This window comes from Pelodiscus sinensis, chromosome 3 (genome assembly GCF_052426305.1).
Source record: "Pelodiscus sinensis isolate ZL-2025 chromosome 3, ASM5242630v1, whole genome shotgun sequence".
Lineage (NCBI taxonomy): Eukaryota > Metazoa > Chordata > Testudines > Trionychidae > Pelodiscus > Pelodiscus sinensis.
The window spans coordinates 3,301,342-3,318,356 of NC_143054.1; the positions used below are offsets into that span (position 1 = coordinate 3,301,342).

At 56.2% G+C, this 17,015-nt stretch overlaps 1 protein-coding gene across 1 annotated transcript in view; it reads left to right on the forward strand.

Annotated features, from left to right (window-relative positions):
* The window catches only part of SCARA5 (scavenger receptor class A member 5), a 120,716-nt gene that overhangs the window by 58,808 nt on the left and 44,893 nt on the right, over nucleotides 1-17,015 (forward strand). Inside the window, exons 4-6 of the mRNA XM_075925959.2 lie at nucleotides 862-1,536; nucleotides 9,711-9,791; nucleotides 13,238-13,336. Of these exons, the coding sequence (XP_075782074.2) occupies nucleotides 862-1,536; nucleotides 9,711-9,791; nucleotides 13,238-13,336 (855 nt within the window). The remainder of the gene's footprint in view (nucleotides 1-861; nucleotides 1,537-9,710; nucleotides 9,792-13,237; nucleotides 13,337-17,015) is intronic.

Consider the following 17,015-nt stretch of genomic DNA (forward strand, 5'->3'; position numbering starts at 1 on the left):
CAGGCACAGGTGGGAGGGGTAGGTCCAGGCACAGGTGGGAGGGGTAGGTCCAGGCACAGGTGGGAGGGGTAGGTCCAGGCGCTGAGGGTCCCCTGCACACTCCTAGATCCGGGTGGATTTGGAGCAGGGAGGTGAGGAAGAGCCGTGTTGGGGGCCCCTGTGTCCTGGGGCCTGGCAGACCAGTGGGCATATTGCGGAGCGGCCGCTGCCTGGTACTTTGTGTTCCCAGCCCAGCGGGTTTTTCTCACGCCCCAGCTGGAGGAAATTGCTGCTGCCGCGACCCAGCAGGATTGTGTCTTTTGCCCAGAGTGCGGGCTCGGGGGAAGGGGGAGGAATGGCAGGTCTGGGGTGCAGGAGGGGGCTCTGCATTGGGGGGCTCAGGGCTGGGGCAGGGAGCGGTGCTTGTGGTTGGGCAGGGGCTCACCTCCAGCGGGTCCCGTGCAGTGGGGGGGGGGGGGGGGCAAGGCAGCTTCCTGCCTCTCCTGGCCCCACGGACCAGGCTGCAGGTCCGGCTCCCGGAGGAGGCACACAAGCAGCCTGCCTGCAGGCCCAGACCCGCCTTCAGCTCCCATTGGCCGGAAATTAGCCAATGGGAGTGTGGAGCCAGTGCTCAGGGCGGGGACAGCGCGTGGAACCCCAGGGGCCCCCCACCTAGGAGCCGGCTGCTTCCAGGATGTGGTCCCAGGGGGGGCAGGAAGCTGCCTTAGCCCCCCCCAACTCATCATGGGTTCCCCCGCAGCCAGTGTGCGACCCACAGCTCCTGCCCCCAGGGGACGGGGCTGCCATTCCCAGCAGCTGGCTGCGTGCCCCCCTCCGACGCCCGGCCCGCTCTGACGCCCGGCTCCTCTCTCTCTCCTGCAGTGTCCAGGCCGCAGAGCTCCCCCGAGGACCTCAAGGCGCTGACGGGGCACGTGAACCGCCTGAACGAGAGCCTCCGGGACGTGCAACTCAAGCTGCTGCAGCTGCCGCTCAAGGGGGAGGTGCTGGAGCACGTCTGGCGGCTCCAGGACCTGCTGCAGAACCACTCGGACTCCCTCTTCCTGATGACGGGCTCCCTGCAGAAGCTGGAGGGCTTCCTGTGGAGCCTGCAGGCCCAGGCCGGCCAGACGGACAAGGCCGTGGCCGGCCTGCGGGACAGTTTGACCCAGCAGGGTGACGTGGCCCAGATGGAGACGTACAGGCTCTCGGTGGAGGGCAACAGCAGCCGGCTGCTTCTGGAGCACCACAGCAGCCTCCTGGCGCACCTGGCCACCCGAGTGGAGAGCCTGGGCGAGCAGCTGAGCGAGGTGGGCGGGGCGGTGGGCACCCTCAACCGGACCTTCTCCTACGACGTGGGCGTCCACCACGCCCGCCTCCAGGACCTGCAGGTGCGCATCAGCAACGCCACGGAGGACGCCCGGCAGATGCGGCAGATCCACATCGCCATGGAGCGGCAGCTGAAGCACGAGCTGGCCATCCTCAACAACGTGACCGAGGACCTGCGGCTGAAGGACTGGGAGCACGCCATCGCCCTGCGCAACCTCTCCGTGATCCGGGGTAAGGGCGCGCCCCTGCCCCACCCCCCACGCTCCCGGCACCGCAGGGAGGGAGCAACCTCCGGCCCCTGCCAGCTGGCGGGGCGACGTCTTTCGCTCAGCGAGCGGAGACGTTCCCCCACAACAGCCTCGTTAGCCAATTAGCAGAGCATGTTTGGCCATGTCCAGACTGCAGCCTTCTTTCAGAAGAAGCTTTTCCGGAAGAGATCATCCGGAAAAAACTTCTTCTCAAAGAGAACATCCACACTGCCATAGTGCCACGGAAAAATGATCTGCTTTTTCAACAGCGTCCGCACTGAATGGATGCTTGCTCACAGGTTTGCTTCTAGGGGTGTGTCTAGACTACATGCCTCCATCAACGGAGGCATGTAGATTAGCCAGATCGGCAGAGGGAAATGAAGCCGCGATTAAAATAATCGCGGCTTCATTTAAATTTAAATGGCTGCCCCGCTCTGCCGATCAGCTGTTTGTCGGCAGATCGGGGCAGTCTGGACGCGCCGCGCCGACAAAGAAGCCTTTCTTGATCGGCACAGGTAAACCTGGTTTCACGAGGCATACCTGTGCCGATCAAGAAAGGCTTCTTTGTCGGCGCGTCGCGTCCAGACTGCCCCGATCTGCCGACAAACAGCTGATCGGCAGAGCGGGGCAGCCATTTAAATTTAAATGAAGCCGCGATTATTTTAATCGCGGCTTCATTTCCCTCTGCCGATCTGGCTAATCTACATGCCTCCGTCAACGGAGGCATGTAGTTTAGACGTACCCTGGGACCGGTTTTGTTCAATATCTTTATGAATGACCTGGATGAGGGGATAGATTGCACCCTCAGCAAGTTTGCAGATGACACTAAGCTGGGAGAGAGGTAGATACGCTTGAGGGCAGAGATAGGGTCCAGAATGACTTAGACAAATTAGAGGATTGGGCCACTAGAAATCTGATGAGGTTCAACAAGGACAAGTGCAGAGTCCTGCCCTTGGGAGGGAAGAATCCCAGGCATTGTTATAGGCTGGGGACCAACCAGCTAAGTAGTAGTTCTGCAGAAAAGGCCCTGGGGGTTACAGTGGGTGAGAAGCTAGATATGAGTCAACAGGGCGCCCGTGTAGCCAAGAAGGCTAATGGCATATTAGGTTGCATTAAGAGGAGCATTGCCAGCAGATCCAGAGATGTCATCATTCCCCTTTATTCGGCTCTGGTGAGGCCGCATCTGGAGTATTGTGTCCAGTTCTGGGCCCCCCATTACAAAAAGGATGTGGACGCATTGGAGAGGGTCCAGCGGAGGGCAACCAATATGATGAGGGGGCTGGAGCACATGACTTATGAGGAGAGGCTGAGGGACTTGGGTCTGTTTAGTCTGCAGAAGCGAAGAGTGAGGGGGGATTTGAGAGCAGCCTGCAACTTCCTGAAGGGAGATTCCAAAGAGGATGGAGAGAGGCTGTTCTCAGTAGTGACAGATGCAGAACGAGGAGCAATGGTCTCAAGCTGTGGTGGGAGAGGTCCAGGTTGGATATTAGGAAAAACTATTTCCCTAGAAGGGTGGTGAAGCACTGGAATGGGTTCCCCAGGGAAGTAGTGGAGTCTCCATCCCAAGAAATTTTTAAGTCTCAGCTCGACAAAACCCTGGCTGAGTTGACTTAATTGGAATTGGTCCTGCCTTGGGCAAGGGGCTGGACTCGATGACCTTCTGAGGTCTCTTCTTCCAGCTCTGTGGTTCTATGATTCTATGATTTTAGTTGTGATTGCTATGGACGGAGCGGCCACCGGGGCACCTGTGCTTTTTCCTCTTTCCTCTTCTTGCGAAAGAACTCCCTCTTCCCCATCCACACGCCTTTTCCAAAAGAGCTCTTTCCAAAAGGCTTCTTCCTCGTAGCTGTCGGAAAAACCCTTCTGTTCTTCCGACATTCTGTGGAAAGAACACAATTGCAATGTGGACATAAGTGTCGTTTTTCCGGAAATTTTCCGTGGCCTCTATGGTTCTTCACAAGGATATTTGGTCTCCGTGGTCCGTGTCTGCGCCACCCTAATAATGTGACGTGTCCACTCCTCGTGGGCTGCCATTTACCGCAGGCCCGGTGTCCTAGACGGCGGTTGGCTAGCTCAGCCTCCTTCAGGGGTACATCTGGGCATGTCTCTCTCCTGAAATAGCCCGTGTGTGTGGTGGTGACCTGCCAGGAGTTTAGGCAGACTTGCTTTCGCGTACGCCGGCAAATGCTTCTAGACGGCTGACGATATCGGCCTGAAATTCCTTATCCCCATTCCCTGCCTCGCCTCCCCCTTTACGACGTCCTTGTGCCTGCAGAGGCATGGGCAGGTGTGCATGCGCCCTCTACTGGATGAAGTCAGAACTGCCCACCCCTGTGTCAAAGACCCTGTGCAGCTGGCGAGAATAGGAGATTTCCCTTTGGGTGACTGTTGGAGCAGGAGGCTTTGCATTCTACCCCTGCTGAGGGGTCCCTTTGTGGGCAGCCTAGCGGTCAAGGACTCATTCCAGCACTTTGGGGCATCCCTCCTGCCCCCCTCCAAGGGCCTCCATCTGCCCTCGTCCTGTCCACTGTCTTCTTTTAGCCCCACCACAACAGGGGGGCACCAGAGTGTGGTCTAAAGACCAACTCCTGCCTTGGGGAGGAGCAGACGGTGAGTGGGGTGCTTCCTCCCCCCCCCCCCACATCTGAATCCTGTAATTTTCTGAGTCCCTGTCCATTTCATCTCAGTTACTTGGATTCTCGGCCCTGGGGAGGGTCTGGACTGGAATGAAAACAAGACGCTGGCTCTGAACACATGGAATCCGCCTTTAACCAAACCGTCCTGTCCCCCCGGCCCCTGTTCGCAGCATGGGGAGCTTGGGCGTGAGATCGCCGGGGGGAACCGGGGAGCGGAAGGGAGGTTGGGACCTGTGACAGGGTCTAGCGTGAAAGGAGAAGCACACATCCGCTTCGAGGTGCCGCTGGGGAGAAGCCCAGACGTGTCTCTCCAGCCTCACGGAAGTCGGGCAGGGCCCGGGGTTCATTCCCAGCTCGCCTGTAATGTGAGGCCATGTGGAACTTTATGGAGCCGCTGCTGCACGAGGGACGTTGGAGCCAGCCACGCCGGAGCCGGCAGAGTGCAGAGAGAGCGAGAGAGAGAGAGAGCGCTTCAGCCGTGGGGACGGTTCTGAGCCTCCTCACTAGGTATTTCCTGGCTCCAGACCCGGTGTGGGGACCCCAGGGCGCAAAGAGACAGGCAGGCTGGATCAAATCTGGGTCCAGTGACCAGCTCTGTGACGGCTCCTTGTTTCGAGCTCCACAAGCCAACGGAGGGATTCCCACGCCTGGATCTAGTTTGTGAACCCCGGGACGAGATCCTGGGTTACGCAAACGACTGGTCCCCGGCAGCTTTGGCAGCCCAGACCCGGCTCCCCGGGGCTAGCGTGGGAGAATGGGAGCGAGACCCCGACCACAAACCAGAGCAGCGGGGAGGAGTCTCTGACTCACAGGGCTGGAACCGCAGAGAGAAAGGGGGTCTCCAGGCCAGGACTGAGGGGTGTCGGCCGAGCTGTGCCCACGGAGAATCTCCCTTCGCCGAGAACTTTGACGCAGCACAGAGCAAGCAGAGGTCCTGCCTTCCGAGCCGCTGTTTCTCCACCTCGCTGAAATGCTCATCATCCTCCCCTTTAATACCTGGCATAGCTCCGCCCTTCCCCTTCCCCTTTAATACCTGGCACAGCACCTCCCTTCCCCTTCCCCTTTAATACCTGGCACAGCACTTCCCTTCCCCTTCCCCCTTAATACTTGCACAACTCTGCCCTTCCCCTTCCCCTTTAATACTTGCATAGCTCCACCCTTCCCCTTTAATATCTGCATAGCTCGGCCCTTCCCCTTCCCCTTTAATACCTGGCATAGTTCTGCCCTTCCCCTTTAATACCTGCATAGCTCCGCCCTTCCCCTTTAATACCTGGCACAGCACCTCCCTTCCCCTTCCCCTTTAATACTTGCACAACTCCGCCCTTCCCCTTCCCCTCTAATACTTGCATAGCTCCGCCCTTCCCCTTTAATATCTGCATAGCCTGGCCCTTCCCCTTCCCCTTTAATATCTGGCATAGCTCCGCCCTTCCCCTTCCCCTTTAATATCTGGCATAGCTCCACCCTTCCCCTTTAATATCTGGCATAGCTCCGCCCCTCCTCTTGCCCTTTAATATTTACATAGCTCCACCTTTCCCCTTTAATATCTGCATAGCTTGGCCCTTCCCCTTTAATACCTGGCATAGCTCCGCCCTTCCCCTTTAATACCTGGCACAGCACCTCCCTTCCCCTTCCCCTTTAATACTTGCACAACTCTGCCCTTCCCCTTCCCCTTTAATACTTGCATAGCTCCGCCCTTCCCCTTTAATATCTGCATAGCTCGGCCCTTCCCCTTCCCCTTTAATACCTGGCATAGTTCCGCCCTTCCCCTTTAATACCTGGCACAGCACCTCCCTTCCCCTTCCCCTTTAATACTTGCACAACTCCGCCCTTCCCCTTCCCCTTTAATACTTGCATAGCTCCGCCCTTCCCCTTTAATATCTGCATAGCTCGGCCCTTCCCCTTCCCCTTCCCCTTTAATATCTGGCATAGTTCCGCCCTTCCTCTTCCTCTTTATTACTTACATAGCTCCGCCCTTCCCCTTTAATACCTGCATAGCTCCACCCTTCCCCTTTAATACCTGGCACAGCACCTCCCTTCCCCTTTCCCTTTAATACTTGCACAACTCCGCCCTTCCCCTTCCCCTCTAATACTTGCATAGCTCCGCCCTTCCCCTTTAATATCTGCATAGCCTGGCCCTTCCCCTTCCCCTTTAATATCTGGCATAGCTCCGCCCTTCCTCTTCCCCTTTAATACTTACATAGCTCCGCCCTTCCCCTTTAATACCTGCATAGCTCCGCCCTTCCCCTTCCCCTTTAATATCTGGCATAGCTCCACCCTTCCCCTTTAATATCTGGCATAGCTCCGCCCCTCCTCTTGCCCTTTAATATTTACAGAGCTCCACCCTTCCCCTTTAATACCTGGCATAGCTCCGCCCATCCCCTTTAATACCTAGCATAGCTCTGCCTTTCCTCTTCCCCTTTAATACCTGGCACAGCTCTGCCCTTCCTCTTCCCCTTTAATACTGGCATAGCTCCGCCCTTCCCCTTTAATATCTGCATAGCTCTGCCCTTCCCCTTCCCCTTCCCCTTCCCCTTCAATACCCTGCTCCCAGGTAGCACTGCCCCCCCCCCCCCCAGGAAGCGCTACTCCCAGGGCAGCCTGTGTGGGCAGAGACTGCCCCAGGCTGCTCCACCTCGGGCAGAGGGAAGCTGCTGCCAGCGCCCAGGGTTTGCGGGGACTGAGGTGCTGGGGGTGGGGAGGTGCAACAGAGGGTTGGGGAAACAGGGGGCTCTGCGGGACAAAAGAGAGGGGTGGGGGGGGAGAAGAGATGCAGGGTGCCCCAGCCCCAGGCACAGCCACCCCACAGCCTGACTCCAGCTATGGGCCGCTGCCACGCGGTTGGGCCCTGGCCACGGCTTCAGCACTGGGGAAGAGCTAGAGCTGGTCCCCTGAGCGGCCCCCCGTCATCATGTAACCTTCCCCCCACACACACCGCCTCAGCCGGCCCCAGCCTGGAGCAGCCACCTGCCGGACCACGCACCTTCCTGCCGCACAGCTCTGCAACGGAGCTGGGCAGGCAGAGCCTGTTTTGTGCGCGGCTGTGCCGGAGAACGTCCCCGAGTTATTTCCTGCTTGAAGTAGAGCAGATCTCTCAGAAACAATGTTCCGTCTTCATGGGTTAGTGATGCAGACTCCACCGTGGCCCTTGGTAAGTTGCTCCCGTGCTGGACCATCCCCGGTGTTCAAAGTTGCGTCTCCTTATTTCCACTCTGAATTTGCCCACCTTCATCTTCCAGCCAGCGGAGCCCGTTAAACCTTTGCCTCCTCCCCATTTCGCTAGCAATGCCCAGTGCCGCGCCAGTATAACCTTCCTAATCACAACTCCCCTGTTTAGGAACCCAAGGATCCTTTTCAGCCGTTGCATCACACAGACACCCCATGTTCCGCTGAGGATCCGCCATGACCCCCAAGTCCTTTGCAGAATGCCTCTTTCCGAGGCCAGAGTACCCCATCCGCTAAGTATAGCCAAGCTCCATACGTCTACATTTGGCTCTACTAAAACATGCCTTGTTTGCTCCTACCCAGCCAACCACCGGATCCAGGCTGGTCTGCCTCACCGGCCTGTTGTCTCCATTATTTATCACTGCTCTCAGCTTTGTAGTGTCTGCAAACTCCATCCGTGATGTCTCCTCCCAGATGTTTAGTAAGCAGGTGAGCCTGGCATGCTCTTAGTCTGAGATCCAGGGTTCAAGTCCCTGGTCAGATAATAGAATTTTTTCCACTTCTCTATGTTAATGCATGGCCAAAAACAGGTGTGCATCAAGATCCCTGCTCAAAGCTGATTCCCATTTTGAGACCTATCTATTAGCCAGTTCTTCAGCCACTGAAAATGAACTTAGTTGGGTTTGTATCACTCTAATTCCTTAATCGACGTGTCTTGTGGTACCAAGTCAAAGGCCCGATGGAACTCTAAGAGCATTACCACCTTTCTGTGACCTTTAGCACCCAACTTAGCAATCTCATCGATAAAAGGTAACGAGTTAGTCTGACAGCATCTGTTTTCCAGGTGCCCATGTTGATTGGCACCAATTACATTACCTTCCTTTCATTCTTTATTAGTTGAATCCATGTAACTCTTATCCCAAGCGCGGCACACCAATAAGTGCCGCTGGGTCCCATTTACCCTGTTTTAAAGAAAGGCACAATCTTCACTTTCTTACCACCTTCAGGAACTTCCCCAGTGTTCCAAGACATACTGAAAATTCATGCAAATGAGCGGGAGAACATCTCGGCCAGCTCTTTTACAACTCTTGGATGCAAGCTACCTGGACCTGCCGATTTTAAAAGATTGAGTTTTAGTGTGTGATGCTTAACCTCCTCCTTGGTTGCTGTTGGAACGAAAAGCAGATCATGGTTTGAGCTAAAAATATCACCTGGCTTTTGTCCAAATAGAGACCAGAAATATTTATTGAACTCTTCTAGCTTTATTATTGTCAGGTCTGTCACTTTCATCCAGCAATCCCATGGCTAGGATTCCTCTGGTTCCTAATATACTTTAAAAACTCATTATTGTCCTTAATTCTATTGACTATAGATGTCTCCTTGTATCTCTTTGCTTTCCTTATCAATTTGCTCCTAATCCTAGTTTCTTATTAGAGTCATTACTGTCAACTGCCATTTCTTCCATTTGTTATATAAGATTTTTATGAAAAGTAATTGCAGCAACTTTCACTTCATTCTGCTTCTAAGTCTCGTTAGTTAGTTAGTTAGTTAGTTAGTTAGTTAGTTAGTTAGTTAGTTAGTTAGTTAGTTAGTTTTATGCAGTACCTTCCTTGTCTACTGTGGAACTGTGACTTTTGGGGACGTGTAAAATATTCTTAAACAGTTCCTAATGATCATGCCCATTTTTTCTGTTCAAATTCTTTCTCTCAACTGATTTGGCTCATAATTGTTCTCATCTTTGTGAAATTGCTGCTTTTTATATCACCAGCTATACAGTGGGGCTTTATTCTGTTCGCATGTAACAAATGTGATCCAGTTGTGATCACTTGTACCTAAACTATGGCTCGTTTTCGTTTCCGTGACCAATTCCTCCGTAGCTGTTACGATGAAATTGAAGAGAGGATTCCCCTGCGTCGGAGGTTTAAATAGTTCCGAAACAAATTTGGCCAGATATTTTTTCAGAAAATGATGACATTGTGACTTTTCATTCCAATTCGGGTGAAAATAAATTTTGCCATGTCACAAGTACTTCTGGCACTGGAATTCTGAACTTTGACCATCTCTGAAAAGGCATCTCAGACAGGGTAGGCGAAATTCTGTGGCCTGGGTAATTCAGAAAGTCAGATGAGATGCTCATGGCCTTAATATCTTTGAATTGGGGAAGAAGGCACATGGTAAACTCATCTCAGCTACTGCACTTGTATGTTTTATTCCATGTCCTCTCCGCACCTCCTGCACTGTTGGGCATTTGCTAAATAATAATTGATAGCTAAGGACGGACCTGTACTTGCATCCCTCTGCCGAAGCCACGGCTCTGTCTCAAGGAAGCCGCTAACCATGTTTGTGTGTCATATTTCAGGGCCTCCAGGACCGAAAGGAGACCAAGGCAATGAAGGAATGGAAGGCGAACCGGGAGTCCCTGGTTTACCTGGACTGAGAGGTAAGAGACCATGTACAAAAGGCCTTCAGGAAATGCCCATCAACTTTGATGGGCTGTGGGATGCTGTTAGCACTACACAAGTCATAAATCCTGGTAACACAGAATGGCGAGAGGCCGACAGGAGCAAACATTCCCGTTGGCTTCCCTTCCTCCTCGCAAGAGCAGGAGTACCGGCCCCCAGCAGGGGTGGGAGGGATGTACACTCTAAGGCTGTGTCCAGACTCAGGGGTTTTTTCGGGAAAAGTAGCCTTTTTTCGAAAAAACTTCCCCTGCGTCCAGACTCAAGCCGCGTTCTTTCGAAATTATTTCGAAAGAACGCGGCTTTTCTTTCGATGGCGGTAAACCTCATTTCACGAGGAAGAACGCCTTCTTTCGAAAGTTCCTCTTTCGAAAGAAGGCTTTCTTCAATGTAAATAGGGCTTCCTCGAAAGAGAGCATCCAGACTCGCTGGGTGCTCTTTTTCGAAAAAGCGGATTGCTCTTTCGAAAGAGCCGCCTGCAGTCTAGACGCGATCTTTCGAAAGAAGCCTGCAGTTTAGACATAGCCTTAGTTTGATTTAGTGGGTCTTAACTAGACCAGATAAATCAAACTCCAGAAGCTTGATCGCGGCAGCATTGATCTTCCGCAGAGTGAAGACAAGGCTGTAACAACCGTTGGGTGGGTTTGCAGAGCCCCAGCCCGAGCAAGTGGCCTTGCTGTGTGACCTAGAAGCTCCACTGGCCATCAAGGGACTTTATTCCCAGCTCTGCCATTGATTGGCCAGGTGACCTGGGCGACTCGCTGCCCCTTACTGTGCCTCAGTTTCCCCACTTGTAAGACTCAGGGTATAGCTGCCAGCCCGCCTAGGGGAAAAAAGAAACATTACATGAGGGCTAATTATTACTCCTAGCTGTGTCACCCTAGACGCCTCCTCTCCCCCTCGTTTGCATCCTTCCACAAACTTAGGAGCAACAATCCCATTCTCGAGCCATGGGGTGCTGCGAGGCTGGCGTTCAGAGATCGCCACCTGGGAAAATCAGTGCCTTATTAGCTCGTGGACACATTCCCCTCCTTAGTCCCCTCCCTTTTCTTCTTCCTTTGAGCCAGGTAATGGGGGGGGCACGCCTTTGGGTGCACCACGTGCACTGCCCCACAGCGTGGGCACTCAGTTAGAGCTGGCGCATACAGGGCAGGCTCCCGGGGCCGTCAGCCGTCCCCACAGGCATCCCAGGGAGGGAGGGTGCCCCGTCTTAAAGCCGCTTCTGGAACTGCCGATTCCAGGGCGGAAGGGGAGGGGCGTGTCAGTCACCATCAGCCAATCACCGCCGTTCAATGCCGCCACGCCTCTGCCAGTGGCCACGCTGAGTTGGGAGCAGAGCTAAACAAACTCCCGCTTCTCTGTGTCGCCATAGGCACCCCTCCCCCATGCCCAGAGACACCCCGGGGGAGCCTTCATCTGCCCGTCTGCCGGCGTGGCCCTTTGATCTCCTCCCACGCCGCCTTGATTCCCTGGAGGAGCAACGTCGGGTACACAAACTAGCATCCGCTTGCCACGTGCCGGACAGGCCTGCGCAATTGGGGTTTGCAGCCCACAGCCACTAACTACTAAACAGCGGGTGCACAGGCAGGAAACAAAGAGTTTGAGGGAGGAGAAAACCAAAGGCAGTGGGAACCAGCCGCACATGGGGTGCCGGAGGGCTGAGGAAGGGGAATTTGGGATCATGGGGGTCTTGGAAATCTGAGCCTTTCTTAGGGGTTACATGGAACTTTTTCAAGTTTCAGGGAACATCCTTCCCCCTTAATTTAAATGTAAACCAAGGGAAATTCAGCCACAGCCAAAAGGAAAACCTGTTTTTCCATCTAAGTAGACGTCTGTGTGTTGGCGGGACGGCTGAGGGCCATCGGGGCTGAAACAGAGAGCCCAGAACTCCTGCATCTCCAGAACCAAACTGAATCAGACCAGAGCAGTTCAGAGCCCCGTTGAGCGACCGGCCTGGCTGGGTACAAACGTATCCAGGTGTTTTGGGTCAGCCCAGTTCTGGCTTGGCGGGCCAGGTCTGCCGAGAGGTATCTTGCCCAGCCCTGGTGTATGTCCTAATATTTAATGTTGTACTCAGCCGGACAACTGACTTGCCCTTACTACAAACTTTTCGCAAATAAATCTCGGATAAATTTCAGGGTATATCAGAAAACCTGGGGCTGGCATTTTTTTATTCCCAAATTTGGGGCTTTTGATCAGGCACCTTCTGCAAGTCCAGTCAGCACAGTCTGGCATGCAGAGGAAAACAGGGTCCATTTTCTTTAGAACGACATTTTAAAGGTGTGGGGGTCCCCCTCCCCCATCTTGTTTGCTACATATGGGTTCAAGGATGCGGCTGGAAGGGGTGAGCAGGGAGAAGAGGGAGACAGTGAGGAGGGGTCAAGTATCAGAGGGGTAGCCGTGTTAGTCTGAATCTGCAAAAGCGATGAGGAGTCCTGTGGCACCTTATAGACTAACTTAGTGAGGAGGGGGTGGGGCAGTGGGGAGCGGTGGGGCCAGGCAGAATAGGGGTGGAGTCTGGGCTGGGCCACAGGGTAGGGAGTTTGCCTCCCCAGGCAGTAGCTACACCCCCCGCCCAAGGCCTCCTCCTGGAGCGGGTGGGTGAGGTTCTGCCGCCTGCGATGTGCAGCAGGTACCAGGCTAGGCGATCCTGCGGGTCCCTCCTGACCTTACATCTATGAGACTTCCCTGGCCGTAGTCCTAGGCCCTGAGGGTTAAATTCTCCCGTGCGGAGGGGTTAGCACAAGGCTCAGGCAATGCTTAAATCCCACGGACACCCGCAGAGGGGGCATTGTCCTTGTGCTAGCCCTGTGCGGGGGCCGTCCACCACCCCGAGAGCTGCCGGGTCCCTCAGCCAGCCGGGACACAGGCGTGCAGGGGGGGATGAGACACCCCGGTTCCCAGGCACCGGCTATCTGCAAGGAGCCAGGAACACATCACCTGGAGCGGGACACGGATCTTTAGGGGCTCTCTAGGGAGGCAGTGGGAGGGAGCCGGGAGATCGGGCCGCCTGTGGATTCCGGAGTCGATAGCACCACACACTGCGGGGGGCTGAGGGGAGGCTGCCCCATCTCATTAGGCTGGGGGCTCTGCCCCGAGCCACACCTCCAGGAAGGACGCTGAAATGTCGCACCTGGGGCTGGAGACCTACCTGCAGGCCCCGCCCCAGAGACTCTGATTAGAAGCCTGGCTGCAGATCCCCACAGCATGCTGAGGGAATAGGGGCTGCACATGGGCTTTGTAGCACAAGCCCGTGGGCAGTTCTGCTCCGCCAGGGCCAGCGAGGGCATCTGGGTGAGCAGGACGACCGGGTGAGTGGGTGCACTGTCGCTGGGCTCAGCAGAGCTGCTTAGCATGCGGCCTGCGGGATTCCTGCTCTCGCCGGCTCGGCTTCCAACACCTTGCCTGTTGTTCTTTCCCGATTCAGGGCTCCCTGGAGAGAGAGGGCCTCTGGGACCGCCCGGCCTGAAAGGAGACCAGGGAGACCTTGGCCCATCTGGCCCCACTGGGATGCGGGGCTTCAAAGGTACCGTTCGGGGGTCATGGTCCAGCCGTGCAGCAGGGGGGTTCTGGGCAGCAAGACGTGTTGGCTTTGGTGACCCCTGCTGGCCAAACGCACCGTTCAGGGGTCATGCTCCAGCCGCACAGTAGAGGGTCTGGTTCAGTCCAAGACGTGTCGGCTTTGGCGACCCCTGCTGGCTAAACGCACCATTCACAGGTCATGCTCCGGGCGCAGCAGAGGGTCTGGTTCTGTCCAAGACGTGTTGGCTTTGGCGACCTCTGCTGGCCAAACACACTGTTCAGGGATCATGCTCCGGGCGCAGCAGAGGGTCTGGTTCTGTCCAAGACGTGTTGGCTTTGGCGACCCCTGCTGGCCAAACACACTGTTCAGGGATCATGCTCCGGGCGCAGCAGAGGGTCTGGTTCTGTCCAAGACGTGTCAGCTCTAGCGACCCCTGCTGGCCAAACGCAGAAGAGACGATAGCTCCGTGCACCCCTCCTAAGGCCTGATTAGTAGAGGGGCTGAACACCTGCTGCTCGCCCTTAGCTTCGGTGGGAACTGGGAGTGCTGAGCATCAGGCCAGTAAAACCTGGGCTGAATGAAGCCAAAACCAGGCCAGGATCTGCCCGATTCTGCGTTCCCATAAAACACCACTGCCTTCCGGGGATGCTCCGGCACCAGCACTGACACAGACTTCCTGATCTACCCCACCCTGGCCTTCTGCCTCCTCCCTGCTCCCAGATCCTGAATAATCCTCCCCCGCCAGTCCCCAAAGGCGCTTTGGTTTCTCACTGCTGCATCAGGGCCCCAGCCTCGGGTTATCCGGAGCAGCCCCCGCCACCCCCCGTGTACGCCAGGGGCTGAGCTCAGAAACCCCGAGTCGCGAAATCCAGAAGGCGAATGGCTCTGGTCTGGAGTTTGGCAGGGAGAGGGTTAAACTCCTTTGCCAGAGAAGGGGTAACGGGGGTCTCCCCTCACTGCGGGGGGAGCCAGCGGGGCTGGACTCCGAGGGGCCCCTTGTGCCATCGAAGGGGGAGGGACCCTAAAAAGGGAGGAGCCGGGGGCTGCTGTTTGCTTTGGGAGCGGAGCCGTCAGCGAGGATGAACGGAGGAGGGGGTGGGGAGAGCCTCTCTGGAGGAAGCCCCCAGCATCCCCCTGCACCCCCGTTCTGATGGCTAGCTCACACCGCCCGCTACGCAGGGACCTTTTAGCACCAGCGGTTCTGGGGGACTTGCTGGCCCCCAGTGCTGTCTACACCAGATACCCACGGACCAGTGTGCTCCCTCGGGGCCTGGTAGCACAGAGCCGGCTTTCCCACCTGGAACGGCATCAGGCTTTTTACACATCCCTCGGGACGGGAGGGGAGGGGAGGGGCATTCTCACGAGCACACTTCCTCATTAACCTCGGCCTGGGGCTCTTTTTTTGGTCCCTTGCGGTTTGGAAGAAGCTCGCTCTATCCCAGGTTAAACCCAGGTGTGAGCTCATGGAGCCGAAACCGTTATTTTGCTGCCATGGCTGAACTAGCATTTATGGTCCCGTTTTAGCAGAGGAAATGAGTAGGTCGCCTGTCTGAAAATTGACACTCCGTCAACTTGAAAAACACCCGTAAGACACTGGTACATTTCCAAAACATGCCCTCTCGGCTTCCAGGGGTATTTCTGTTAGCTTATGGAAGCCAAGAAAGAACAAAAGTCAAGTCTCCCAGTGCGCGTGTTTCTGTGTAACCCCGTACTGCAGCCCTAAAACCCAACATGGCTGCTGCGTTTGCAGGTAGGCGCCGCGCTTAGAGGCGCACAAGTGTCCTCGTTTCAAGCCAAAGGCACCCACAGAAAGGTCCCAGGGAGACCTGTTATTTCCTGCTTTGGGAGACGGGGCCAGGCGGGGATCAGAAGCACGGGCGGTTGGTGAAGGCACGGCTGGGGGAGGCGAGCCCCTCAGCCCCACCTCCAGCCCCGCCCCTTCTTCTGAGGCCCTGCCCCCCATGGGGAAAGGAGGGGAGCTGCGCACTTGCCCCAGCCTCCCCAGCCCTGGAAGAGGGCGCGCCACGTGGCCTGGCCTGGCCCTGCCTCTCCAGCCCCAGAACACGGGGAAGGCAAGCGTTGGGGGTAGCAACACTCTGCAGGCGCTCTGGGGGCGGAGCGTGGGCGGGGCTATGCCTGGCGGTTTGGGGAGGCGGAGCCTTCCCCTGCCTTACATACCCGACGCCCACACTGAGGACACGCAGTACACACCTCTCACACAAATAGGCCGAAACCGAGCGATGGCCACAGTACCGTTTAGTCTCGTCTCTAAGGCCACGCCCACACAACAGAGAAGCTGGCCGCTGCCGATCTTCCGGGCTTCGAATGGGCGGGTCCAGTGAGGACAGGCGAATTCGGGCGGAGACGGGCGCTCCGTCGATGCCGGTCACCCTGCGTCCACGAGGAGTAAGGGAAGGCGGAGGGAGAGTGCGCTCCCATCGACTTCCCGCCGTGTGGGCGGCGCCAAAACTCGACTTACGCTGCTTCGACTTCAGCTGCGCAAGTAACGTCGCTGACGTTGCGAATCTTCGTTCGACCGTATCCCCCGTGGGGATCGGGGTAAGAGAAGCCAGGAAGGTGAAAGACGCCCTCTAGTGGCCACTTATGGAATAACCTGCCCTGAGGAGAAATTCTTCCTGACCCCAGAGACCCTGAGTTTATACTAGGAAACAGGAGAGCTGAGAGGCCTCGCACATTCTGAGCTTTTCCTGCAGAGGATACTCGTGTCAATGTCCAAAGACGACCAAAGAAGAGCAGACGGGATTGCAATAGATGCCACTGACGACTTCCTCTCCAGCTCTGAGTCTCTCTAGAAGAGGGAGGGAAGAATTCCTCGGGGCTGGCTGTTTTCCAGCCAGGGAAGGCGTGGAGAAAAGTCTCCAGAACCTCCCTCTGAGCATGTCAGAGCTGGTGACAGGCTGCAGATGGAACCAGCCCTTCACCTGCCAGTCACTCAGCATGTGGTGGCGAAGCAGCCGGGGCTTTGCTGGCCGGGGAAATATTCAGCTGTCATCAATGGGCTTAGCACAGGCAAGAGGGTTCTGCCGGTTTGCTGGTGTCACCCTCTCCTGGCCCATAGAGGAGATAAGCACTAATACGACTGCAGCTGAGAGAAATTCTCCATCAGCTGGAGTCCTCTTGCACGTGTGCATCTGAGCTGGTGCCTGCGGTGGGATCATTGTGGGTATTTGGCCATGCAGGAGCCCTGGGCTTTGATGGGTGAGATGCATCAGGCTGCAGGGACAGAACTTTGTGTAGCCGCATGGAGTGAGTGCCCCCTTGACTGAGTAGCACCGTGCACGTTTCGTGGCCCCCACGATGCATTGCGGCATGGCAGGGGAGATATTGGAGACTCAGCGTCCTGCCAACCTGTGAGGAGAGGTGGGCTTGCAGGCCAGAAGGGCAGTGCATGCAACAGGCAAGCAAGCAGAGGGCCTCCTGACTCTTCCAGGAAGATCTGGGGCACCACGATTTTGCCTTGTTCCAACCGTGTCACAACTCAGTGTCTGCTCCAGCCCCGGAGAGATTTCAGGAGGCTCAGATCATGACCCTCCGCATCCAGGACTGTCCTTCCTATAGAAAGTGGAACAGGTGGCCACCCCTCACCCCATCACAGCGGTGGCTTTGGCATCTCTGGTGACTGGGGCACGAAAGGCCGCCCCGAGGGACAGGCAGGGGGCGT